Source organism: Melospiza georgiana, chromosome 1 (genome assembly GCF_028018845.1).
Source record: "Melospiza georgiana isolate bMelGeo1 chromosome 1, bMelGeo1.pri, whole genome shotgun sequence".
NCBI lineage: Eukaryota > Metazoa > Chordata > Aves > Passeriformes > Passerellidae > Melospiza > Melospiza georgiana.
The window spans coordinates 131447217-131474276 of NC_080430.1; the positions used below are offsets into that span (position 1 = coordinate 131447217).

The 27060-nt window shown below is 41.4% G+C and overlaps 3 protein-coding genes across 9 annotated transcripts in view; 2 read left to right on the forward strand and 1 right to left on the reverse strand.

The window, feature by feature from the left end:
* Positions 1-1526, forward strand: part of RGS22 (regulator of G protein signaling 22) — a 60029-nt gene extending 58503 nt beyond the window's left edge. The window contains exon 27 of the mRNA XM_058028288.1: positions 1340-1526. The gene's annotated coding sequence lies outside the window, so the exon portion shown is untranslated. The remainder of the gene's footprint in view (positions 1-1339) is intronic.
* A 13451-nt stretch (positions 1527-14977) lies between these two features.
* On the forward strand, positions 14978-20360 carry LOC131089317 (cytochrome c oxidase subunit 6C). 4 transcript variants are annotated; one of them, XM_058034018.1, is made up of 4 exons: positions 14978-15054; positions 15655-15782; positions 17314-17455; positions 20237-20360. In XM_058034018.1, the coding sequence occupies exons 1-3, from the start codon at positions 14988-14990 to the stop codon at positions 17440-17442; spliced, it is 324 nt and encodes a 107-aa protein (XP_057890001.1). In that variant the 5' UTR covers positions 14978-14987; the 3' UTR covers positions 17443-17455; positions 20237-20360. The 4 variants fall into 4 exon arrangements, with proteins under 4 accessions (XP_057890001.1, XP_057890008.1, XP_057889983.1 ...); XM_058034025.1 differs by having other exon boundaries at positions 17314-17438; XM_058034000.1 differs by lacking the exon at positions 20237-20360 and adding an exon at positions 19895-20228 and having other exon boundaries at positions 17314-17438.
* VPS13B (vacuolar protein sorting 13 homolog B) overlaps positions 20236-27060 on the reverse strand; it is a 430338-nt gene continuing 423513 nt past the window's right edge. For all 4 annotated transcript variants that reach the window (XM_058033971.1, XM_058033980.1, XM_058033988.1 and 1 more), the window contains exon 62: positions 20236-25188. In XM_058033971.1, the coding sequence (XP_057889954.1) occupies positions 24943-25188 (246 nt within the window). In that variant the 3' untranslated portion in view covers positions 20236-24942. The remainder of the gene's footprint in view (positions 25189-27060) is intronic.

A 27060-nucleotide genomic window follows, 5' to 3' on the forward strand; every position in this document is an offset into this window, starting at 1 on the left:
GCTCCTCCTTCCTCTTCTAATTCTGTACTTGGCACTGCTATGTTAGGCAACTTGGTGTCCTGCCCTCACTAGTCCTCCTAAAATTTCAAGTGTCTGAAAATAATCTTCCTGTGGCAGCATTTTCTGAAAATGACTTCACAGAAAACTGCAGCATTCCTTGGCCTTCCCTCCCATTCTCTTTCTGCCCTCTCACCATGTTCTACAGTTGCAGTTAAAGTAATCCATCCACCTGGGGCCTCCTGCACCTCGCAGGTGTGCCTGTATTCCACACACCTTTGCCTTCTCACCGCTGTTTTGCTCCCTGTGGAGTCCTGGTGCAGGGCCTCTGCTCCTGCTCTGTGGCTGGGAAGCCTCCAGCTGGGCCCACAGGGCACCTGCCCCCCTTGCTGCAGCCCAGCCCAGCCCAGCCAGCCCTGGCTATTCCAGACCGGAGAGCTGCATTCCTGCCAGGCACCAGGCTGTGGTAGAGACTAACACAATGAGAAAGTTGAGGTCCTGTGAGGTCCCTCCCACCAGGCTCAGTTGCAGCCCACTCTCTAATGCCTCTGGAAATTTGCCTGCCAGCTATCCTATAGTGATCTGACCACTCTGCTGGTAGGGTGAGACAGCTACACAAGGCCATGAATGCTTCTGATGGGGCATCTTCCCTCCACTGTGTAACAGAGCAGGTCACACTTGGTCTGTTGGAGATAGGTGGCAAGGCTGGCAGCAGGAGGTCTGTGAGAAAGGCCAGGGCTGCCATGTGCTAGGCACAGCCAGTCCCAGTTTCTTCCAAGGACCCATCACAGGACGTGGCTGATCCCTCAGCCAAGATGGGGCAACCTTGGGGAAACACATTTCAGAAAGAGCAAAGAAAGCCAGAGAGTGGAGGAAGAAATAAAAGGAGTGATAAAGAACAAAAGGAACACCAAGGGCAGAGGTGAAGGTGTAAGAGGAAGAGGTTAAGGAGAAAGTTGAGGAAGAGGAGGAGGTGCTCTGTGGTGGAGCAGATATTCCCTGCAGCCTGTGGAGGATTGATGTTGCAGCAGAGGAAAATAGTGAGTAGGAAGAAGGAACTTCCCAGTGCCTCACCAAAGGGACAGAGTGCAACCAGTGATGGTTACAAGGAGGGGAGGAGAGGTGCTTGGAGTGAACTTGAGCCTGGAGGAAAAGTGTTTTCTCTAAGTGTGTATATGTTCTTATTTTCTTTCCCTCTGTCTCCCACTACCTGAATTAGTAATGACTTACTCTAATTTGCAATAAATTTATTTTCCCAATTTGAGCTGATGCATTAATTGAAGAACTGTTCTGATTATTCCAACTGGCTGAACACAGCAATGACATTTTGTTACCTTTTCAGGCACATCAAAATCTCTCTGAGGAGAGAATGCAGAGACATTCAATGGAGGTGGCCAGGAGACACAAATGTAATGTGCTTGCAAGGTTTGTTCTTACAATTCCAGAGCAAAGATGATGACTTGTAATATTATTAAGACCCAGGAGATCAAGGCTAGAAAATAAACATGTTCCAATGTGTTCTATTTCAACCTGATTGTGACACTGGCTCTTGTGTTAATAATTTAATAATACACCTTGAGGCTCAAATTGCAGTGGGATTCCACCGAAGTATGCATGGTGCAAACTACTAGGTAGTCTCCACCTTAAACATCTTATAATCAAGCCCAGTTCTTCAGTGCCTGATCTAATGAATAAGTAAAACACTGCCTTGAACTGACAGCCCTGAAGCAGGGTGTTTTGGCACACTGTGCTCTCACTATGCAATTCACACAGCTTCTGTTCATCAAGGATGACTCATGAGGTCTCTGAGTTATTATAGAGGCAGATGTTCTTGTTGTTTCCTCCCAGTTCAGTCTGATTCCTATTTCAAAGTTCACCTTCTGTCTCATTTCTGAGTTTTGATCCACAAGAAAGGATTAAAATCTCTCAGGACACAGATGGGATTGGGACCTTATATACAATATCATTAGTCCCAAGACATTAGTCAACAGAGGGTTGCTCTTGCATAGCTCTACCTACTTCTAAGAAGTGTCTAAGATGCTGCATTCCAAAAGACTTGGGGCACAGTAGATGTGGGGACTAAGGACCAAGGCTTAATTGAGAAATTAAAAGGGGGCAGGGGAAGAATTAACTACTAGGCAAGAGACAGGATGATACTAGACCTCTCCACATTCTTCAGACCTCTTTAAAAACCAGTGCCCAGCCACAAAGCTGTTGGCTCCATTCTCCCCCACATGTGTGTAACGCATGTAAAAGAAAGGCTGATCAGCAAGCTCCAGTGAGCCGTTCCCAAGGATTAGCCCTGAGTTAGGGATGGGACTGTCTCCTGCTGGAGACAGGCTGGCAGGAAAGAAATACACTTTCTTTTATGGATGTAGTTGTCCTGATCATATATTCTTACAGGAGAAGCAAGGGAGATCATGGGTTCATTTCCTGCTTTGCCCATGGTTCAGTTTGCTTCATGCTTGTCTGCACTCGTTCCGTGTTTGAGTTACCTGAAAAATATGTTTTTGGTGGAAGGTACAAGGGAGTAAAACATAAAATTCTTTCCCTGCTTTTAATGTTTTCCTAAATTTCACAAATGCAGTAAACTTTAATGTTCAATACATCTGAGGAGGTTGGAATGCAGCATCTTGTAGTGAGCAAAGCACATGTGGTGTTGTGTGGCCTACCACTCATTAATGTGAAAGGCAAAGAATCATGAAGTGCCATAAATGCAGTGATGTATGTCACCCTAAAAAGCACATGGAAGGCCACCTTCTACTGCTGTGGTCAGTACAGTGCACGCAACCAAATGCTGGAGCATGGCAGGCTGTTTGTGTTGCTGTATTCTTGCCTTCATGGAATTTTGAGGCAGTTAAGTAATGTGCAGACATTGCTTATTTTATACTTGTAGTTCTGACAAGAGTAATACTTGGATTACTTAAAAAATTAAAAATATTATCCAGATATTTGTTACAAATGCTAAAACTCCTTGTGAATGTTCCAGCCTTGCCAACTAGTGAACAACAATTTACCAGCAAATTTACCTCGTGCAAAAAACGACTGTCCCAGACAGTTGTGTTCATTAACACTATACATGTTAATGAAACTTAAAAAGAAGTACTTAATTTGTGAATAGAATTTTTCAAACTGGCCCTGTTCACACCAAGTGCTGCAAACTGAAGTTTACTCTCAATCTAGTTTGCTGTTCTGTCTCTGTGGCAGCTGAAACATCTGGGTGTATGTAGACACATGTGCGCTGTTTTACTGCCAAGGCCATGTCTTCAGGACACAATGAGAAGGGTCACATGTATCAGCAATGCTAGAGCTACATGGCATATCATCATTTTCATTTTATGTGTCAATTTTAAAGAAATACTGGGCAATTGAACAGAGAATACATTAAGAGACAGGGACCCTTAAATTTCTGGGTTACTGGATCTAATCTAATGCAATGGCAGATACCCTAGAATTGCTATTTTGTGATACACCAGAAATGGAATAGTGGTTTAAGTCTCATCCCAAGGGACCAGTTCCAGCAGGGAGTCTGAGTACTGACTAAACATTATTACTCTTAATGGTGATTCTGTATAACTTCAGAACACTTGTACTGCTGTTGTCTTTTTGTCTTACTCTTGAGATCTGTTCTCTCTCAGGTTGCTGATTTACCACCTATGTGAACTCAGCAGTTTTAAAGAGCTAGAAAAGTTTTTCTCAACAACCCCAGCACCTCTCCCTTCAGACAATTAAAATTTATTCCTTGTTTATTTTGAATACTTATACTTTGTGACACTCAGAAGTCTCTACAGCAGAACAACAGTTCTCTGGGAAGTTTGCTGTTACATATAAAACCAATTCTCTTTTCCAGAAACTTGCAAACCTAGAAAACTTCTGGATATATGCTAGTAGTGTTAAAATACACAATGCAATCATACTCATTCAGGCTTACTTTTGATTTTTACTCCCAATTAATGGACTATAATAATAGAACTATTATTTTGGATTTTTAAAGATGTAATTTAAATTCATAAATATTTACATTAAGACGCTATTACTGTGTATTTCACTTTTTTCTTATCAGACCTGACATATTTATTAAAGCAATTTATAATTTTTGAGAGTGTAGTCCCGAAATTGTTCATTCAAATACTTTTGCCATCAACACAAGCTCTGATTTTGTGCTTCAGAAGGGGCTTTATACATTTTGCTTTGATTTCTCTTCTACTGCATGACATAAAATATCAGACCATGAGATCAATTCCTGAAACTACATAGTGCTGCATTATGTTACTAAGGTGCACACTTCTGTCAGTTTACAGGAGTGGTAGTAGCCATGACCAGACCACTTAAAAGGGGCAAAATGCTTTTTCCTTTGAGTCTGTGCAAGGCTGCTCTGCCATTGCCTCTGTACTCCTCATGATCCCTTTTTAATGGCTATTTCTTAAAGTCCTGTTAATGGGGAGCTGTCTTGGACCACTAACTGTGGTTTCATTTGACTCCTTCAAGGTGTGAAAATCTGGTTTTTAGTCATCAGATATTGAGATCAGCAATGGGGAGAGGTGTTTTGCAGATACTGTAGTGGTGGAGCAGACCCAGTCTTACTATACAGTATGGGATGGCCAAGGCCAGACTGATTTGTGCCACACCTTCTACATCATTTACATGAGAAAAATAATTGTGATTCACTTTGCAAACATGTTTGACTTAAAAAAGAGAAACCTGCAGCAATGAAATCTACAGATAAAAGCATCAATGAACTGGATATTTGCATCTATTTGGGCTCCTTGGTTCCTGCTGTTGAGAGCACTGAAAAATGGCAGGTGCTCCTTCATTGCTCCTTCTGTGCCTTTAGCCCAGTTCAGTGTTCCAGGTACATTTTCCGTCCTCTACTTCTTGTATGCTTGTGAAATGGCCAGCCCTGGTCCCAGCTAACACCATTGTTCTAGTGAGCAATGTTGATTTAGCATGTGTAAGAAGGACTGAAGAGAGAACAGATGTTCCAAAGTTCTGTCCCAAACTCAGAAAAGAAAACCCTTTAATTATTTATGTTTCTAATGTAAAATGCTGAGTCTAAGTGATCACTGTGAAGCTGCATGTGGCCAGTTAAACTGCAGTAATTTGGCTTAAATTTGACCTATTTAAACTGTCCCATTACATTCAGCTGGTGATTTTTGTTACTACCTTTTTATAGAAATGTTTTTAGCCAGACATTGTGAATCATGTCTGAATACAGCTAAGATGGGGTTAACTAGTATTTTTTAAGCTTATGGAACATTGTTGGTTTTAATACATTCAATAGTTGCTGTAAAAATGTTAGGGAAAGACAGGTTTGAACAAAAATTTTAGCTCTGGATCTGTACTTACAATTCACACCCACCTAATTTTGAGCACTCCCAGGATTTCAGGGAGTTATAATTCACATCTGTGTTTCTAACTCCTTCATGCATGGTTGTCTGAATGTGCAGTTTTGGAACAGGTCCCTGTGTAATAGGCTAAATTGTAGTTCCCAAATCAGAAGCCACATGGTACTGCTACATAGTTTTCTTTTATTTTCTCCTCTTATAATGTAGCCTTCAAAAAAAGGTTCTGTCAGTGCAGCAGATGGGATCATTACAAAACACCAAAGTCTACACTTTATACCGACCTGCCATAGAACTCACACATTTTTATTTCTACCAATGTTTTAGTAAAGCATTTGCACAATGACCACAGTGGACACTCCTCTGTCAAGTAATTATTTATCAGAGCAATGGAGCAGATTTGAATTATGCAGGACTCACTAAGCTGTCCTAGTACGGTAAGGATGCTTAAAGTAGAGACGAGAGTCTCTTGTTTTTAATATTCATAGAGTCAAGCTAATTTTTATGTCAAGCACAGGCTGTATTTACTTGGATTTTCCTCTATTTCTCTACTAATTAAAATATTTTAGTTTCATGGTAACATATGTGAAAGTGTTGACAACAGCTTTGCTCAATCCACATGTTAATTATGTATTTGCTCAGAGTATGCTGATGAACTGTGTGCACTTCTCACGTTAAGATTTCATTTCATGTCAAAGGAAAAATGGGAATGTAGTAAGTGGATTTGTGCTTTTAATTTTAGATACTTCTTTTTGCTCTCAAACTATCTTGTACGATTCCTCTGCACCACATGCATTTGAAAATATTTTGTTGGCAAGAAGTTAAAGAAGAAAGTAATACTTGCTTCTCAGAATAGGATTTCTGAACAAAGCAAAGCAATTTTGCCATTAATGAGACAGTTAAATTAAACAAATGACACGGCAAGCAAGAAAAAGACCACAGCATCACACTCAAGGAATGCACAGGCACACAATGGCTTATGCAATATTCCCCATCTGACTAAGTGAGTAAACACCGAGATTTCCCTGGAATTATTCACTACAATAGGCCATGGTGACTATAGCTCAGTAAATGCAACCAACAAGCTAATAGCGTTCTTAGTAGTTTTCATCCATAGACAACTCAATGGATTCCATCCCAGCTGCAAGACCCAACCCAGCACTGGGTTTGTAAACCCCAGACTCTGATTGGCTTGCATACCACTCCTGAAAATGGTACTTTGGGAATTGAATCTATCACATCTCTAGAATAATTTACACCCTTGCTGTTTTGTATGTGCATATGTGTGTATATGTGCATATATGTATATATTTATATATATATATATATATACACACAGAGTCCAACAAATGCATAAAATTACCTTCTTTGGTAAACTCTTTAACCGTCATAATTGCATAGGGCTTAAGTTTGGTGTATATATATAATTTTTTTTCTAATACAATATTTCAACCATTTTCCTCTGTGTTATTTTTTTTTTAAATTAAAGTCTTTGTTTCGTTACAATGTTTGTGTCTGTAGTCACTTGCATTTGAGAAACAGAGCCATTACACTTGCTTTGTTGAGGAATATGGCTCCTTCCAGAGGTCTGCATGGCTGCTGAAAAAAAAAATAAATGAATTTTTGGGGAGTTCTTCTAGAAAGCATATGCAGGAAAAAAATTAACTTTTGCTCTGTTTCTTCTCCCAAATGAGAAAGTAATTAACAGCATGTGTTGGGCTATTCGCTAAAGACTACAATAAATTATTTACTATTTTCAAGCTAATGAAGTGAGTACTTGATCTAAAAAAGGAGAGTGTGTATGATTATGTTCATTTTCCAGTTATGACTTTCAAGTTCAAAGATCATCTTAACTCCTGGCTGCCTGATCCTGTAATTTGCTGAATGTATTGAAACTCGTTCTCTTAATTCATGTCTCCAGAGATGCTCAGCACCTGGCAATAGTAGGCCTTCAGAAAGCTGTCCAAAGGAAAAAAAACAGTGAATTTTTTTTTGAGTGAAACACCAGAAGAGCACAGCTTTGTCACTGGAGTTCTACATGAAAGTGTATTAAAAAAATAACAAACCAAAACAAAGAAATACATAGTTTTAGTTGGGCTTGCCAGGGTAACGTAGTACTAATCAAAGATTGTGTTCTGGGACAACAGTTAAGCATTGCCCAGAGAGCTTTTGGTATCCTTATTGTGATCAGAGGGGCTCTTAAAACAGATAAGGTATGCACATCTGCCAGGAATGACTAAGTATGTTCAGACCCATACTGAGGCAGGGGAGTGAGTAGATGAACCCTTGAGGGACTCATGTTCTCTGAATCCATATTCAGGTTGTTCTGAAGGCAAAAGCTTAGCCTCTGCTAAGGAATCTTACGAGAGTCAAGGGCTGTGACACTTCATTTGCTCTGCACCCGAAACTCCCACTGAAGCCAATTATTCAATCTAGTTTAACAAAGACCACAGCTTCTCTGGCTGTGCAATTGTTGGTAACCATCAACAAACTGATTCATCTACAATTGGGCCAAATGTTACAAAATCTGTTTCTGAGTTCTTGTTTGTACCTCCATCATAAGATTACACCAAAATTAAAGCATGCAGTACTTGAACTAACTTCAAAGGCTGAGCTTGCACTTCTAGCTAGTTCAGCCTTTTTATTGGTTCATGTTTTCCATTTGGCTTCAACATCCTGTTCCTTACTGATGCCCTTCTAGAGTTTCATTTACAAATATTATGTCCCTGGTTAGTGAGCCATGCTAATTAATACTGTGGTGGGGACTATGGATTATAAAAATCTCATGCCTCCTGCTTGGAAAAACACGGCGATTTTTCCAGACGTTTACATGTAATGCCGTATTGAACATGGCCAAATTTGTTTCAGGAAAATGTATCCTGAACTCATTTAACCAAAATATATTTAAGGTTGCTTATACTGTTATCTATTGCCAGTTTTGTTAATCATGAAGCTCAAAAGTTTTAATGCAGTAGAAAACTGAGACCCATAATTTCCTAATTAGATTATTTCAAACAAAACAGTAAAGTTAAAACAGGCTGGTTTAAGTATAGATATTTTTTAAAGTTTATGCCAATAACAAGTTAAAAAAACAAGAACAGATGATTTGGCTTCTTTCTAGAAACCTCACGTATCTGACCATGCCTCACCTTTCAAACCTGGGACCATAATCTGAGATGGATTTTAGCTCGTCTGCAGATTTTGTAGTCAGAAACTCCCTGACTCTGGGGACTTAAAGTATTTCCAGGGTTATGATTATAAAGAAAATCTATTATATTTGTAATACCATCATATATCAAACAGAAATTATGAAGCATTTGCAAAACATAGCAATCCTAAATTGGTAGATTCTTCCAATAACAAAATAAAGCAATGGCATTTCTTTAGGAAGAATATTTGACTGGACCAGGTAACGTCATTGGAACCAATGAATAAATTTTCAGGCTCACAATTAGTTCACCAGATCATAAGGAGGTCAAGAAACACATAATCTCTGGGGTACTTTTATTTTACTTTTGGTTTTTAATTGTGTTAATGAACTCTCTTTTCATAAATGGACATGATTTGATTGATGCGACAGCACGATGGTGATACAAGTCACAACAATTCTGAGACACCCTTCACTCCTTCTGGACTCTAATTTCAGGCACAGAAATGAAAAGTTGCCAACATCTCATAACACTTACCATGTCATCACCTCACTGTGAATTAAAACAGACTAAAATGAGATGTTCAGAAATCTATGAGTAAAAAGTCTAAAAATTGCCACAGGAACCAATTGCAAAGTGATCTTTATATATAACCTGGGTCAATCTTTTTCTGTCAGAATGAACTCTATATTGTACTAGGTAAATTGAATAAACAGCAAAGATATCCCTAGGCTAAATCCTACTGTTGCAAATTTTTAGATGTCACCCTTGCCGGGTGCTGGCCCCTGCCTGAGCAAGGCCCCTTCTCCTCTCTGTGCAGCTCACTCCTCCAAGGGGAGCAGGCTGGGCCAAGAGCTGCCCAAGCAAGTACCTTGACCCTAACCAGGGAAGGTGCAAATGTAATGCCTTGTGGAGAATGAGTCTGATCTGTTTGAAGGAGGCTTTCCTACTTCACAGCCCCTCTTTTACACCCACAGGGAAGTTGGTCTGTCATTTTCTGTGAGAATTAGTCCCTTGAGAAAAATTACACCTGTGTCAACAAGCAGCAGGCCATCTCCTGCTCTCCTGGAGGTCTGATGTTCAGTGGTCACATCTGGGAAAAACAGAAGCTAGCAAAGGGTCTGGCCTAAACTCTATTAATGTAGAAGGAACACTCCTTGTTTCAATGGCTTTGGATTACTGAAGGGTACCATGTGAATCTTCTGCTCAGACTTAGAGCAACACATCCACAGTCAAGGAGGGGAGCACTGGCAAATGTACCAGGTGCATGTAGGGACTCACCAGGATTGCTGGGCACATCATGCAAGCGTTGTCCACCATGGAACAGTTTCTGTATGGTAGATGATGTTTGCAGCTGGAAAATTTTGCCTTGTGTGAAACTAAACCATGTCACACCAGATGAACCAAAGGGTGCTTTGAACAGGAGTGTGAAAACTTGGTCTTTTGTCCTCACGTTGTGGTTCCTGCTTTAATTTTTTAAGGGAGTAACTCTGCTCCTGTGCTGTTCTTACTGTGGACACTTTCTGGAGCTGGATGCAGACTAAGAATGCTTGTGGCCCATGTTGGGTGGGCTGTCTCTGAGATGGGCCAGTAGAGACTGAGTTACATGTAACAATTTTATGTGCGGACTGGTTAAATTTTAGATTGGAGAAGTTGCCTGTGAAGGTGGTTCAACATACTCCTGGAAAAACAAGGATGAGGAACGACAAAACTTTCTCAGAGTAAGGCACCTCTACTCAAATGCAGAGGAGTTAAGGAACAGTATAAAAATGTTTCTTTGATGACTTTATTTCCATTGCAGACAAGCTACATAACATTTAAAACCACAAAAGACAGAAGAATCTTGGCACCGTTTAAAGGGCTTTGAGCAAGGAACAGGGGCTGGAAAGAGGTGTTTCTTGTGGGTGTGGTTTTGTTTTTTCTAAGAAATCAGATGATAATGTAGAACATAATGGCAATGAACAACGAAGTTACACTTGCCTGAGTTAAACTTCTAGGTAAGCATGACACATATGGAATTTTATTTGTTTAAAACCCCAATTTATCTAACCAAGGGTCTCCTGTTGCTGAAACAGTGTATTTGTTTCAGATAGACCCCCAAACCTGGAGGACTTCAGAGGGGGAACAATTAATGCAGAACCAAAATCCAGAAAACAAAGTGTCACATGAATGTTAATGTCACAGCTCTGAAACCTGGTGTGTTTTCTGCTTCTGGGCCTGAATAGGCACATTAGCCATGTCTTGACTGCAAGTTGGGAACTTGGGAAATAGCTCCTTTTTAAAGAGGATAACTCACAATGGTACCAAACACACGATCATTTGCATAATTATTTCACTATTTCATGTGCATTCAATATACCAAAATCTGTCTCTTTACAAATGGAATAAAACTTAAGAAATCACTTTTTTTGAGATTCTTCTATTTCAGAAACTTGCATAAAATCAACAAAGGCTTGTGAAATCCCTGTCTGCTCCATTTATTGTGATTTGAAATTTTCTGCTTTGTTTATACTGCTCTTTTGGAAGTACAAAGATATTTTTCTTCCCCCTACTAATTTTGACTTTTTCCATTTAGGAATCATTGATTCACCCTCATTTTTTCGTGCAGCTGCCATTCCAATTCTGTTTAAAAAACTTGTTGTGACACTGTATCTTTGTTCCACAGCACCATTGGTTCATGCAGACACAGCTGTGGCAAGAGAGTATTTGATCAGTTAATTTCTGGCACAGAAAGGGGAGGATGAGCCCAAATGTATTTATTTTCATATGTGGCACATACATTGTTTACCTTCTGTTTCTTTTGTGATGGGTAGATTTTTATGTTAAACTATTTGGGCTGCATCTGGCTCAGGGGATTGCTGATGTCCCATGTGATCTTTTTCCAGTAGATTTTTGGTTCTAATTTGATCCAAATTATGATTATCTAAAGACTTTTCGTAGCATATGCAAAATCACTTGATTGTCACAGTCCTGTTCCTAGCTGGCGTCAGTCCCGACCACAGAAAGTACAGTCCTGAGTATCACAGCTGGTATTGTTTGTGGAAAAGACAAGGATTCACTGACTACATTTTCTCTCACTAAAGTCAGAAGTAAATTTTACTTTCAATTCCAGTGGAGCACAAGCACGAAATGATTTAGCATTAATGCCTTCCTTGATTCTTCAAAAGTGTGAAGGAAGTGAAGAGTGAAGGGAGTGATCCTTTTCAAGAACACAGTGGAGAAGTGTGAACTGCTGCTGGCTCTACAGTATTTTGGAGAGAAAAAAAAAAAAGGACTGGAGATTCTACTTCAATAGCTGTGACATCTTTTGAGTGAACAATCCTAATATTTGTGTCCCAAAGACACTGGAGCAGGTGTCAGGACCCCCAGGGAGGGGGTGGACTGGGAAGGAAACAACTGCTCTTGTCTCTGTATCTCTGTATATGCCTTCCTATTTTCAGGAGGTTTATTTACTTTCCTGCATTTGGATGCACGGGGTCCAAACACTCAGGTACAAACCACACTTAGCCCTGTAACCCATTCAGAAACTGGTGTGACAGGAAACCACTCGGTGCATTGACCTAAAGGAGCTGTTGGTTTCTGCTCTCCTTCCACAGCTCTTGCTCTAATGCGTTCTCCATCCTTTTTTTTTATCTCTTATTTGCACAGTCCTGAAGTGCCCTTTACACAGAACAATAAGGAGTTGGCTGTATATTCCACAGTAATGACATCAAAGGATGATAACAATTAGCACTTCATTTAGCAACTTAACTATAACACAGAGATGCCTAGCCAGCAGTATCTCAGGCACATGGAGAAACTGGCCACACAGAAAAGAATTTAATGACCTGGCCAGCCATGAAGGAAGCTATTGAAAACAGCAAACAAGATTTTTTTTTATTTACAGACCTAGTTCCATCCACCAAAATATTCTGTCTCCACAAGACTGGTGTTTACAGGAAAATTACTCATATCTTATCTGTGATGACAGTAGCCCTGAAACCTGCCATGATTTTATTCCAATTACTTTTGTATTGTCTTTTTCATGAAGGCAAGTTCAGTAAGAAATTTCTTTCTTATATTAATGTAAACCTGCCATCTTTCAGTTTAAAGCCATTACCCCATCCTGTCACTATATGTCCAATGTAAAAGTCCCTCTCCAGATTTCTTGTAAGCTCCCTTTAGGCACTGTAAGATCTTTTCAGATTCTTCTCTTCTCTAGGCTGAACAACCCCAACTTCTCTCCAAAGACAAGGAGGTGTTCCAGCCCTCTAATCATCTTTGTGGGCCTCCTCTGGGCTCACTCCAACAGGTCCATGTCTTTCTTGTGCTGGGGCTCCAGAGCTGGATGCAGTGCTCCAGAGCTGGGCACAGCACTCCAGGTGGGGTCTCACCAGAGCAGAGTACGAGGGCAAAATCATCTCGCTCAACCCGCTGGCCATTCTGCTTTTGATGCAGCCCGGGATGTGGTTGGTTTTCTGGCCTCTGAGCACACATTGCTGCCTCATGGGGAGCTTCTTATCCATCAACACCTGCAAGTGTCCCTTCTTATTCCCTGCCCAGCCTGTACTCGTGTTTGGGTTTGCCCCAGCCCAGGTGCAGGATCTGGCACTTGGCCTTGCTGAACTTCATGAGGTTTGCACAGCCTCACCTCTCAAGCCTGTCCAGATCCCTCTGGATGGCATCCCTTTCCATCCAGCTTGCTGACCACACCACACATCTTGGAGTGGACAGTGCTGAGGGTGCACGTGATCCCACTGCCCATGCCACCAACAAAGACACTAAACAATGCTGGTCCCAAGACTGACCCCTGAGGAGCACCACTTGTGCTCTACACTGGAACATTGAGCTCTTGACCACAACTCTTTGAGTGCAATCATCCAGCCAATTCCTTTGTTCCTCATTCACCAAGTGGTTCATCCACCAAATCCACACCTCTCTAGTTTAGAGACGTGGATGCCATGCAGGACTGTGTCAAATGCTTTGCACAAGACCAAGGGGGTGACGTCAGTCACTCATCCCTCACACACCACTGCTGTGACCCTGTTCTAGGAGGCCACCAAATTTGCACAATTTGCCCTCGGTGATACATCTTGCCATTCTTTCTGCATGACATCATTAACATTTGGGGTTTTTGTGTTAGTCCACATGGGAAAAACTCTTAGACAGATATTCTTCATTTTAGTCTCAACTATTGTAACAAACTTTTCTTCAGTTTGAGAGAATGTTGTCCAAATTGCATCTATTCAAACTGCTATTGCAAAGAACATTCTTCCAGCTTGTAGCCACAGCTGTATGATTTCCCTCTGAAATTTTCTACTGACACTTATTTCTTCTTAATTCCATCGTAAAAAAAGCAACTGCTCTTCAGTTTTAAGGGTCCATCTCTCTCATTTGATGTCAGGATCTGCTGGCTTTGGCAAGGGAGAGAAAGGCATTAATGAATGCCTCACTGCACAGGAGGGACTTGTTTTTTTCAAGCCAAGAATTTATAGCATTTGGTGAAAATCTCACAGAGACTCCCCAGGAATACAAATGGCAATTCCATGTGCAGGTGGTGATTAAGTGGAAGTCACGGGCAAAGCATATGTTCCTCATTTTCAAGCAAGGAACAAAATGTCTAAGGGACATCTAGAAAGGATTACAAATGGCTTCATTTCTTTCTAGGCTTGGCCAATAATTCCTGGCAAACTCTCTGTATAAAGGCCTGAGCCCCTCAGCCTAGCAATGTCACCATTCAAGTGGGCGACTTGATTTTCTCCCATGGCTCTCAATAGAATCACAAAATGGTTTGAGCTGGAAGGAATCTTAAAGATAGGAAAAGGGAGTTGAACATGAGGCAGTGTGTGTCCAGGTTGCCAAGAAGACAAGTGGCATCCGGGCGTGCATCAGAAAAGGTGTGGCCAGCAGGACCAGGGCAGGGCGCTGTACTCGGCACCGGTGAGGCCACACCTGCCAACAGTTCTGGGCCCCTCATTCAGGAAGGGCACTGAGGAGCTGGAGGAGTCCAGGGAAGGGCAGCGGAGCTGGGGAAGGCTCTGGAGCCCAAGCCCTGAGCGGAGCAGCTGATGGGGCTGGGGGTGCTCGGCCTGGAGCAAAGGAGGCTCGGCCGGGACCTGAGCGCTCTGCAGAGCCCTGAGAGGAGCCTGAGGCCAGGGGGGTCGGGCTCTTCTCACAGGTAACAAGAACAAGGGACAGCGCAAGAAGACATCGCCCCAGGCTGTGCCAGGGGTGGTTGGGGTTGGACATTAGGAGGAATTTCTTCACAGCAAAGATGATTGAACAAACACTGGAATGTGGAGGTGGTGTTGCGTCGTCCCTGGGGCTGTTTAAGGAAAGACTGCACTTGGCACTCTGTGCCAGGTCTGGTTGGCGCGGTGCTGTTTGCTCCCAGGCTGGACTCGATGCTCTGGAGCCTTTTCCAATGCAATCCATCCGGCGGTTTGCTCCCACACGCACCGCGCACTGCGCCCGGCCGGGTTTGACCCGCGCCGCCCGCCGTACGCCGCTGCCGCCGCGCATGCGGAGTTGCGGTGCCGCAGCGGGAGCGAGGCCGGCGGCGCGGAAGGACCTTGGTGCGGAGCGAGGTGAGGCCGCCCCCGCTCCCGCCGCGGCTCCCGCCGCTCCCCCTCCCTCCCCTCATTCCCCTCACTTCCCTCCTCATCCCCATCCCCAGGGCCGCCAGCCGCCGCTCCCCGCTTGGCTGTGGCCCTGCGGCAGCCCCGTGACCTCTGCGCGTCCCTGAGGGTGGCGGAGCCGGGCCCAGCCCTGGCGGCTGCAGCGCGGGGCTGGGGCGCCCTGGGCGCGGGACGCGGTGCGGGGCTGGTCCCAGCCTGTCCCCGGTACTGCTGAGAATGTCTTCTGACATAAACAGCAGGACAGCAGGCTGGGAGGGGAAGAGCCTGCGGGGAGCGCAGCATTAGTGTGAACAACGAAGGCCAGCCTTGATTCCACAAATACTGGGTGTAAGGAGCGTAAGAACTTAAACTAGAATCGTGTCATAAATAGGTTGGCTTGAATTTTGTCCCTTAAATGTTCTCATTGGAAGGTCAAACGCACAGGACCACTGTTGGTTATATTGTGAAGACGATTCTTGCACAATACAAAAAGAATGACCTCTGTGTAGTACCAGAAATTGTGTTAAGCAGAGCTTCTCCCACAGTTCTCTTATTTCTTTTTTCTTTCAGGAAATCCAGTCACCATGTCGGCTGCACTGTTGCCAAAGCCCCAGATGCGGGGCCTTTTGGCCAGGAGGATGAAGTTTCACCTCATTGGGGCATTTGTGGTGTCTATGGGATCTGCACTTTTGTTCAAGGTGGGCTCTGTGGCCATTCGGTTATAAACTGGGCTCATTGGAATATTTAAAGAATTCATAATATTTTTCTGTTGAGATTAGGTTGAGCTGTTCATCAGAAAGGTTTAGTAATGTATTTTTGTAAGCATCTTTCCAAAGCACAAATAAATCTTCCTAATCTTCATTTGCAGAAATGACGTGACTAAGCTGATGTTTCATGCTGTGTGCTCAAGGTCACGCAATTCCTGACAACTGGACCTTGAGTCTCCCAAAATGCTCTTGGCCATTCACAGCTGATGCACGTTTACCCAAGATCCTTTGTGCTTTGGTGTGCCACAGTTTCTGAGACTTTGGAGAGTTGTCCAAGTCTTATTTTATTTCTTGATTGACTTCAGGGAACTTGCTCTAAAGCAATTTGGAAAACTCATCCTTCACACTGAAGATATCAGTGTGGGAAAACCTAATGTGGTCTTCCTGTGCTGCTCTGGAGGTGTTGTGTGGAAATGGAGCATTATGTTTCCAGAAAAACACCCTTACAGGTTTGATTTCTGATAAGGATCAGAGCAGTTCTTTATTAAATAATTCTTGGATCTCATTCACAAAGCAAACAACACAGTGTGAATTCTTGTGGAAGAGCTGGATCTTGGTTTTCCCCTGTAACTCATGCATATATATTGGCAGCATTTGAGTGCTCAGGAAGTTGTTGACAAAAGTGACAAGAGATGAAGTGAATTTCAGGTTTTTCACAACTTCTCGGAGCCACAAATGCCTGTCAGAAACAATGAGCTCACACATGTACTTAACACATCTGTTGAGAGGTAGACAAGCTTGTTCGTGGTCAGACTTAGAAAATAATTTTTTAGCAGTCTCTGTGTCAGTGCCTTTTTGGCACCCCCATGTTAACCCACTGGTAAGGTGGCAGACCAGACTTAGAACAGTAACATGGATCTCAGCAGCCATTGACTTTGGTTCACGTCACATGCTGTTGTACAAATCCACTTCAGAATTTTTTTCAAGCATTTGGGAGCTTTTTGAGTGTATTCCTGTCCTTCAGGTGAATGGGTGTCCAAGAAATGGGAATTGTGGCTTTTTATGTTGGTGACCTGTAAGATTGGCTTGGCAGCCTTGTAAAATTGTACCAGATGTAGTTGACTTACAGTGTAGCTCAAATGGAGCCCTTCAGTGTAGGATGCCATTTTATCTGGAGTTTGAGTTTTGCAGAGGCACAAAACTTGCCATAATGATATGTTTTGTGTATAAATCCATTAGCAGGGAGGGTGTTGGACACTGGCATCAATACAGATGGAGTGGTTTTGGATTTTGAAAGTATGATGTGCTACCTTTTTTAAGGTTTTCATTCAGACATTTGTTCTCCTGACCAATGATCAGGTAGCCTGACCTGTGGGTTTTAACAGGAACAAAGGAATGTTTAATAATTTGAGCTAAAGGCCTTTTAGATTAATATCTACTGATAGACATTATGGAACTAACAGAAAAAAAAATCTGTTCATAAAGCTTTGCAAACTTTGATTTTCTGTGTGTTGCTTTCCAGTTTGCAGTTGCTGAACCCAGGGAAAAAGCTTATGCAGACTTCTACAGAAACTATGACCCCATGAAGGACTTTGAAGCCATGAAAGCGGCTGGTGTGCTTGAGAGTGCACCATCCAGGAAGTGTTGGTAAGCTGCACCTGCAGGTAATGAGCCTCACTGCATTGCAACAGGAGTGAGATGATTTCAGTGACATGGTGTGCTTCTCCTTGGAGGGATCTTCCTTTTTTTTTTTTCAAATTGAAAGGGTTTTGCAAAGAAAAAGGATACAAATTGCACGTAAGAGACCTGGGTAATAAAAATGTGGAGAAACAGGAGAACTGGGCTCTGGGGAATAAAGGCAGGATAGAAGCTCCTCAGTACCTTCTGTGTAATTTGTTTCAGTTGTGGGTACAGGAGACAGAGTGATGATGCCAGGCCTTTGCCCTCCTCACATAACCATGGAGAGGAGACAAAGCTCTAATGTTAAACTCCAAGACTTGCCTGGTTCCACAGTTATGTTCATGCTGTCACATCTTGAACTGCTTAACTTGGGCCTGTCTGTGTCTTCTGCTTGCATACTTGTGGTGGTACAGTGAGGGAGAAAATGGAGAGGCTGATTCTCTCTCGTAGCACACATCTTAATGTAAGAAACAGAGACAGCTTCTGCATATCACTTTGTATTTTGAAATTGGTGAGAGAGGGAAATACATCTGTATACACCTATATATATATATATATATATTTTAAAAATCACAGTGGCATACAGCTCTGTGTTCTAATAATCACATTTTTGCCATATTGTATGAAGCTTGAATAGAACTTTTTTCACAATACTCTTTTTTTTAAGCACTTGACACTGCCTTTTTTAGGAAAACTACCCAGATTTGTTCTCCCTTGCTAGTAACACCAGGAAAAAGTCTTGATTTCAGCTGTATTGTGGTTATTAATAACTGCACTCACTGAGCTGCACAAGCTGATGTGACAACTCAATAGAGTTCCTCCCCCTTTCTTGATGCAAATTTTTTACATTGAGTTCTCTGCTTCTCCTAAAATGACTTCAGACTAATCTAGAATGATAGTTTTTCATTCTTTTGGAATGTTTTCATATTGTGATCATTACGTGATAATCTGTGGCTTTAATTATCCTGGCCAGCTGGATTTTCTCAGCTTGTTTGCATGAACAATCAAGATTGAATAAAAGATTCGTACTTAACACTGTGAACACTGAATTCTGTTCTGTGACAATCTGGAACTATCCGGCTTCTGCTTAGCACAATTTCTTAAAAAAGTTCAGAGCTCCATGTCTTCTAAAAAATTATCAAAAAAGGCAAAAAGTCCTTGTGTCAGTCTCAGCTTTTGACAGTGGGTTGTTTTTTTTGTTTTTGTTTTGTGAGAGTGGGATACTGCTGTTCTTTAGCCATGACTGCAACAAATCTAAATAATGAAATTATAAATTTACCTAGTTTAAATCTTGGTAATTCTGCTTCTGATTCAGTCCTCTGGCTGTCTTATAGTCCCTTTTAAACTTCTTTAGATACTGGAATTGCATCCTTTAGTCAGGTGGCCTTCATCAGTGTATTCTGAAGGGCCATCTGGTGGTAAAATAATTTCAAACAAACATTGTCAACAAGGATGCATGTTGAACATTTAATTCAAATCATGAGCAGGATTTATTTCTGTACAAATAGAGCTCCACTCTCAGCCTGTGTTCCCATTGGCAGCTTTAAAAAAAATTGCTCATCGTGTGCACCTGTTAAAATTAAATGTTTCCTAAACAATTTTTCCATTTCTTAATTGTACTGACTCAAAAGAAAACATGGGAGAGAAATAGTCTTTTGTGATTTTGTTTGAATTGATGATGTTTCTTATTCCTTAGCCTGTTTATAAAAGAACAGATATTTTTTCACTCTTTCATAGTAGAAAGAGGTTGGGTTTTTTTGTGCCTGCACATGAATACAAAAGTAGAAGAAGGGGAAAACAATGCCAGTGTTTCAAATGTTCTGTAAAGGCTGTAAAAAAAGGACAAGTACCCAGAACAGATGGAAGACATTTTTGTTTGCCTCGGAAGTTTAAATTTTAGCTATTTTGAATTTTTAGCCATTTTTGGTGTAGTTACCTAAAGGATACAGTGATCATGCACAGTCTGCATCTCCCAGTTTACTGCAGTATGTCCTGTATGTGGCAGTAAATCCAGTGGCTTAACCTCACTGAGCACTCTCTGTGGAACCAGTCCTTAGCCCCAGAATTGAGGGGGTTGGGTGGGCAGGAAGGAGTTCATTAGTTATGGTGGGAGCATGGCACTCTACACCAGGTTTGTTCCTGCTGGGCATGGAGGCACTTTGGCACCTCCCTGTGAATTCACACTTCTCCATCTGCTTGGATGTCCACAGACTCTGGTGGTGATACTGACAGTGGAAATTGAGGTATAAGTGTGAGGAGTATCTGGCATCTGCTGTGTGCTCAGCCATGGGATGAATGGGGAAGCTCAGAGTTTGGTGCTAACCACTTTCAAGACTCTTGTCATGGAACACAGCTGGTCTTGGATTGTGTTCAGTATAATGGGGAGAAGCAATTTGAATTTGGTTTTCTTCCTTCCTTGGTAGGCTGCCTGCACCACTTGTTTCCTCTCTGGCTCCTCTCCGAAAGCTGCATTCCTTTCTCCTGCAGACCCTCAGCAAGACTGATTCAGTTACCAGTGCAGCATATATAGTGAATCTGATGTGCTGTGCAGTGTTGTTCCAGCTCTTGATTTGTTCCATGTTTCACTTCTGTTTGCCACATGAAGGGTGTGTGAAACTTCAAGCTCAGGAAATAACGGGGAATTCCTCTAGACTAAACTACCGCATAAACATTTCTCTGCTGCTTTGCATTTGTACATACTGATATGTTCACTTAGAGCATGAAGTTTGTCCATCATAACTTAATGGGCTTTTTTTATCTTGCAGATTCCTTGCATTTCAAGAAGACTTGATGATTGAACCTTGTTTGTTCACTGAAGTGTAAAGTGCAATGTGCCACAGTGCATGGCACACTAATGCAGCTCAATAAATAAAATACATATGTCAGTGACATTTAGTTTTCTTCATTAATGTAGAAATACTTAAAGGCTCAGGTACTGGGTGGGTGGAAGGAGGGGTGGAGAGTCTTCAGAACTTGCCCAAGATGACAAAGTCTATCTTTCCTCCAGGAATTATTTGCATCTCTCTTTTGGCCAAATTCCACACTTGATAGCACAGTATATGCCTAAGCAGTGACAACTAGTTTGTCCCAGCTGTTTATGGGAATGTGTGAGAGGACAGATGTTGCAGGAAGGGAGAGAGGATGGATTTCTGGAGGGGTCTGTGTTACCTCTGGCTTCACAAGGTGAGCTGACCTTGAGATGAAAGAATTTGGCTAGAAATTCTGGAAATACATCAGGCAACCTTTTTGTCTTTTTCTGCTGTCACCGCTGTATTGTCTTCCTTACATCAGCAAGACTTACAGACTCTGCAAATGCCCATTCTTACACATGGTATATTAGTTACTCTAATTGGAAAATTACTCCAAACTGCAGGCATGTTCCCATCTAATTGATGTACAAGAGGGAAGGGGGTACAGGCAGACAAAGTAAATATTGTATTATGGTAATAAAAATCTTGGCGTGCTGCTTTTAGACATGTATCATCTTTTTAATATCTGGAAGTAGTCAGCTAAGCATAGTTTGGATCCCTGCTACATTCTGTGCAGTCTGAGGCACGATGCTCTGTCTTGGGCCATGATAACCTGTCAGTGAGAACAGGCTTTGTCATTGCCTCTTGCTCAGGATGAAGAAGGTACTAGAACTGCAGCTTTTGTTTGCTAAATGTGGATACTTAAGAGAGCAGGCAAAAGCTGACTGCATGAAAGGAAGGAAGTCTTTGTATGAAGCAGCATGACAAATTAGGCCATCTGTGTTGTATTTGAAGGTCTTCGGTTCAAATCCTGTTTGGAATAACTCTTATTATTTTACATGGATCATTAACTACTTAACACTTAATAGGTATCCTTGAACAACATTTGGACTAATGAAAGCACATAAGTAATGTATGTGATCCAGGACATTTTATAGAGCAACATGGGATTTTCTTTAAACTTCCCATGCAGACAGTGCTTCCTTTAAGCAAAGAAAGAATTTGACATTAGTGATGCAGGGGCAACCATCTAGTAATCAAAATACCCCAGCTCCTATAAATGTAAACCAGAGCTTAACAATAGCAAATGATAGCCATTTATCTTCCCAATGTATAGTATAAACAGTGTATGCCATTAAGTACTGACTAACATTTTCTCAGGCCTGTCTGCAGGTTTAAATAGCCAGAGGTCTTCAGTCTTACTGACAGCTTCAGAGGCAAAGAAACTTGCTACTGCCAGGTGTGCAGGTTAATAGACATGATTCCCTTGTCAGTCTAGGCCCTGTATTCCTCACAGTTGCTATGAATTAATTTACTGTTAAATTCTTAGTTTCCTTTAAACTGTTGCAGCCAGCAGCAGTTATTGCAGTCTGTGTTCCTTCAGCTACCAGCTCATGTGATTTAAAGAAATGAGAGTTTTGTGACTGAAGGCAATTTTTGACAGATAGAGCAAGCCCAGGGATGTCTCTGGCTAAATGTATTTAATAAAGGAAGCTGAGTTCTAACTTCTGTGGCTGTGCTTTGAGAGTCTGCAGGCTGCAGTTGTTGCTTTCTGGATGCAGTCTGGTTGCACACTGAATACAAGGCAAGTACTTCCCTTAAGCAGGCAATGCCGACCATCCCACAGCCTGCTTTCCTCTGGAGTAGGAAGGGAGTGCAAAGCTGGATACCTCACCTGCTTTGCTGAAATCAGCACCAACCTACCAGGTTTCCTTTTTTTTTTTCCTTAATTAATTTTTTTTCCTTTGCCAGCAAGAGTTCAGCTAATTCTATCATACAAAGAATTGGAGTGGGACACAGCATAGTACAAGACCTGTGAGTTAGACCCCAATCAGTTGCTTGTTACAGGGCATTCTGTTTCTAGGAGATGCAGAGCTGAAAAACATGCTTGGCTCTCTTGGAGATTACCCCAAGTGTCTGAAGGTTTTTGCTATATTTATGTATGAAGTGATATATAAAAAGGAATTATTTGACCTAAACTGCTTTGGGAAAGGTCTTGCCTGACTATGGCTTCAAATTTTTTGGCTAGCTTACTTTATTCTGGAGTGTTTGAGGAGTGATTGATTGTTCTGGAAGCAAACTAAAAAGACAGATTTGAAGTTGTGAGCTCTCCAGGTCTAAAGAGCATTATGAGAGTAGGCATGTTTTAAGGAGTACACATTGCACTGCTTTAGCAGCTAAGTACAGGCAGCTGCTCTTTGGACAACTTTGTTTTCATAGTTCACACAGCTCATATGTAGGAGAAGTTGATTTATGTGCCGTCCCCACTCGTTTCCATACATGTGGTCAGAAGGGGGAGAAAGAACCTGCCTAATGCAGTAAAGATGCAGCTCTATTCACTGAAGAAAAGTGTAATTTAAGCAAGTGTTTATTCCAGGAGAATGTAATTCAGGAAAAACACAAATGAATCTTAAAAAAATGGCTGAAATCTACAAACTTCTAGAAATGAAACTGCTGTTCCTCATTTTATACAGGTGTGTTTGCATCCCCTTGGCTTGTCTGTGTACTCCATAAATAAGGAACAGATTAGTCTAATTGAAATGGTGAGTACAGTGCTGTTTTGATTCAGTTAGTCACAAAAGCATAAAACTTTTCAGCACACGTTTTTGGCAAGCTAGTCACTAGTTTTTACTTCCAAAGTATTGTCACGATCTATTGCATTTTCTGGTACACTACAAAGTCCAGTGACCAACTGGATCTAATGGGGCCCTCATGAAGCTTGTACATCTACACCTTGTAACCAAATGAATAAACAGCTCACAAGAACAAGTATTACAGGAATAGCTTTATTATCTTTAAACAATTTAATTATATTACAATTTATCCATCAATATGCAAAATTAGAGGTATTAAACAACTTCCATAAAATACTCAGGAATGAAGCACATGTGTGTATATACATATACATTTTTAAACAGTGTTATTTAAACAGTGACTAAGTTACTAAATCATTGGATGAAATGTTCATAATGGATGGGCTTATTTCACAGTCAGAAAAGGACAATGCAGACCCCAGCCTCCTTTATTCTCAGTAGATGAGACACAGCTTTTAGGAATATCTTTTAACAAAACAGAACTCAAGAGAAAAACATTGCAGTTACTACATTCTTATTTACTGTGCATTTGGTCATATCAAGTATGCATAGAAGTTATTAGCTATAAAGCATATGCTCCAAATGGTGATCACATTTTATTCCAGTTTTTGACTCCAATTCCAGCCATGTTCAGGAATCTCCAGACATAATTAATTTTGGTAAGCATATAGAAAAGGAGAGAAAAGTTAACAAGCATAGCTGAAAACCAAGTAAGCTTTTGGCTTTAAAATGAAACTGCCATAGCCAGATTTGGTGTATAAAGTCATCTAACTGTGCCCAGGGACTGATTTCTTGTCTACTACAAGAAATGCAGGTGTTTAACATATATTTGTTAGTGTATTGTGATGGCATCATTAACTGGTAATGTAGTTGGTGCCTGTGGGTCCATAGTTTTCAATCAACTTAAAATATCTCATTTGGCTTAGTACATATTTGAAAGGCCACATTTCTTTTATCAGTTGGAAGATGACAAGCATAAAATGAATTAGGGCTGAAGGGAGCACATACAATGTAGTGGTGGCAGATCAGAAATGAGCAAGACCCCACAAGGTGTACTTAGCACCTGCACATCTGGGTTACATTGAGCTTGGAGATTTTAAGGAGACAGCTCTGCTTCTTCAATTTTTGAACTGCATGTTACTGGCTTCCAGTTAATGAGCAGACAATGCACAGTCATACATACATTGAAAGTACTTCTGAAAATTTGATGGTGGATAAAATAAAGTTTCTGTATACAGACAGTTTTAAAAATAAAGTCATGTTGTAGTTCATGTTTTGTTCTCCAAACCACACAAAGGCACTAGTTTACATTATGGACTAATGTCCTGCAGAACTTCAGTCAAATAAAGGAAGCTATTTTAAGGTTAAAGTGGTGCTAAAACCCAGCTGTCACTAGTAACTTAAAACAGCCACACTGGGTTTAGTGGGGGAAAATGCTTTGCCTCAGGACGCACATGTTGGGGCAGTGTGGGTGTGGGGGGAAAGGCTCAGCCTTGAGCAAGTTTTTACAGCTGAGTTATAAACCTGGTTTATAACAGAAACTGGCAGACCCTAAAATAAGATATAGAGGTATTGATACACATTTCTGTGTGTGGTAAAAACGTCCGTATGCACGTAATTTTCCCCCATTCTCTAATTTTTGGTTACTGAAAAGAAAAAGGATTTTGATTAAGCTGTAGTCCAAGGCTGTTCCTTCTCACTTTATTCGTTTGCCAGAACACTTTCCTTCCAGCACTAGTATTTTGGCTAGGAAGCAGGAATGTTGTCAAGATTAGAAAAGCTATTGGGCTTTGTTATCAATTTCTACCTCCTCAGAAATTACATGCATCTCTACTTGATGCAGGTTACTGCAGAGAAAGCACCGCTTTCAAACTGGTACGGCATTACTACACACACCAGAAATAACTCTTAATTAAATCCTTTCCTCAAGGCTTTATTTTTCACCATGGTGAATTTGCTAATGAACACCTGGGCAAAATTGGGATCAACTACATACTGATAGGTCTTTGTTATAGTCAGGGGCTGCTCAGCAGCCAGGGCTGGCGGGGCCGGCGCTGCGGCGGTGCTGGGGGCGAGGTGGCAGGAGGCCTTGGTGATGTACTCCACCAGGCGGCTGTACTGCTGCTCCGACAGCCGCTCCCTGGCGCCCTCGGCCTGCAAGAGAGAGGGGACAACAGTCACCGAGTGTCTGACAGCGACGGAGCTGAGCAGCAAGGACAACAACTTCCACATTTCGCTGATAAAAGTCTTCCTGCCTCAAATCTTAAATAGTTTAAAGCATTTTTTAAATCATGAATGTTCTCCCATAGTTGAGTCCTTGGTGAATTAGTCCTCTCCTCTGCTGTTTTGGACTTCTGAGAAGCTCTAATTCTGACACAGAAAATTTAAGGAGTATCTTTTGAGAATTGGTCAAGAGTAGAACTTTACAACAGATCAACTCCTTGTATTGAAATACCTTTTAGAATGGAAATCCCTTTTAGAAAAATGTCAGTAGCTCTTGGCAAGGCTTATCATACAGAAATTCTATTTAGCTAAAATATTTTAGTCTTTAACTTGCTTAATTTAAAATCAGGACTAGAAGCTACTTTCCAGGTGAATGTTCTATGGCAGGATATATCCATCTGCTTCTGGCAACAAAACCCATCCACACAAGGACATTTTTCTAAACAAAAGGGTTTTACTAAAGATGATTTGGGCATTTTGTTTCTGGAAAAAATATTAAGGGATCTGTGTTTTGCAGGCTGAAATAGGTAGAGGTTGTTTAAGATCCTAGCAAGAGGAATGCAAGTGACCTACCCTAGCAGGAAAAAATACAGTAGAGCAAATACTGTAATCTGTCATATGGTTGCAACCAGATAAACTATTATCCAGAAAAGCTATGGGCAAACCTGGCTTTGGAAGATCAATCTGCTGTGCCCTTGTTTTTGAAGTTGAGGCTGATTGTGACTAGCTTGAAAAGGGAAGGCAAACAAGCAGACATCAAGCTGGTTGCATGGCCTCAAAGAAACTGTATTTCAGAAATCCCACCGTGGATGCTACAGTAGTATGACAAGCTAAGCCATTCAGAACAGAAGTTACTTCCAAAATATTATAATGAAGAAAAAGGCAGCAGCTATAGCAGGACTAGGGTTTGATGCTTCCTTATTTTACACTTGGAGAATTGCTGACCAGTTAAATTTTTATAGGATTTAAAATTTCCTTGCTGGACATCATGCTAAAGATTTAAAGACTGCTATCTTCTGCCTGTCTTTCAGGGAGTTTTACAGGTCTTGCTAGATAGAATGATACTTTCAAACAGTGCCATTAGATTCACTTCAACATCCACAATCAGTATCCTGTCATGTCTCTGGACTGCAAGACTCATTTAAATACTCTGCTGCTTATTTGAAGAAAGAATTAATCTGATTGACAGATAGTGACAGGTGTCACATTCACATGAAAAAGTCCCCTCTTTTTTTTTTTACTATGCCTTTGGATATGGATTTGCTGCTCAGCAAGTAGAAACACTCCTGTTTTCAATCATCATCACAAAATTGCTAAAGGAAGCAGGCTCATGAACAAGCTCAGAAGTTTAAGGTTGAAGCTTATGCCTAGAAACAGCAGAAATGATGAAATGGGCAGAGGAAAGGGTTGTTTCCATGAACGACCTTAAGGCAGGGAAAAATCAGAAGGCAGACTGCTGCAGCAGACTCCAGCTAACAGTGGAGAACGGTGTCTGAACCACGACTTTGGTCTGGTGGCTCAGTGAAAGTATCTCAGCAGTCAGTCTGTTACAGCAGTTGAAATGAGAGAAATATGCTGAAGTACCACCTTTGTAAACTGGATTTTAAGTTACAGGGTAAATTTTGGATGTAGGTGGCTTCATATTTTTTCCTCATTTCTCCTAGGGAGATAAGCCCAGGGACAGCTGGGTTCTGCCTCCACATTGACCAGAAGATCCTGCTTACCAAAGGAGATGGAAATGGTGCTGGTATCCCACTCATCTACTTTTGTGAACACATTCTTCATTAAGCCCCAGGCCATTCT

Coding starts and splice junctions, on each gene's coding strand:
- LOC131089317 (XM_058034000.1), top strand. CDS start 14,988: ATGCGGAGTTGCGGTGCCGCAGCGGGAGCGAGGCCGGCGGCGCGGAAG. Junction 15,783..17,313: donor GATCTGCACTTTTGTTCAAG/GTGGGCTCTGTG, acceptor GTTGCTTTCCAG/TTTGCAGTTGCTGAACCCAG. Junction 17,439..19,894: donor GCACCATCCAGGAAGTGTTG/GTAAGCTGCACC, acceptor CTTCCTTGGTAG/GCTGCCTGCACCACTTGTTT.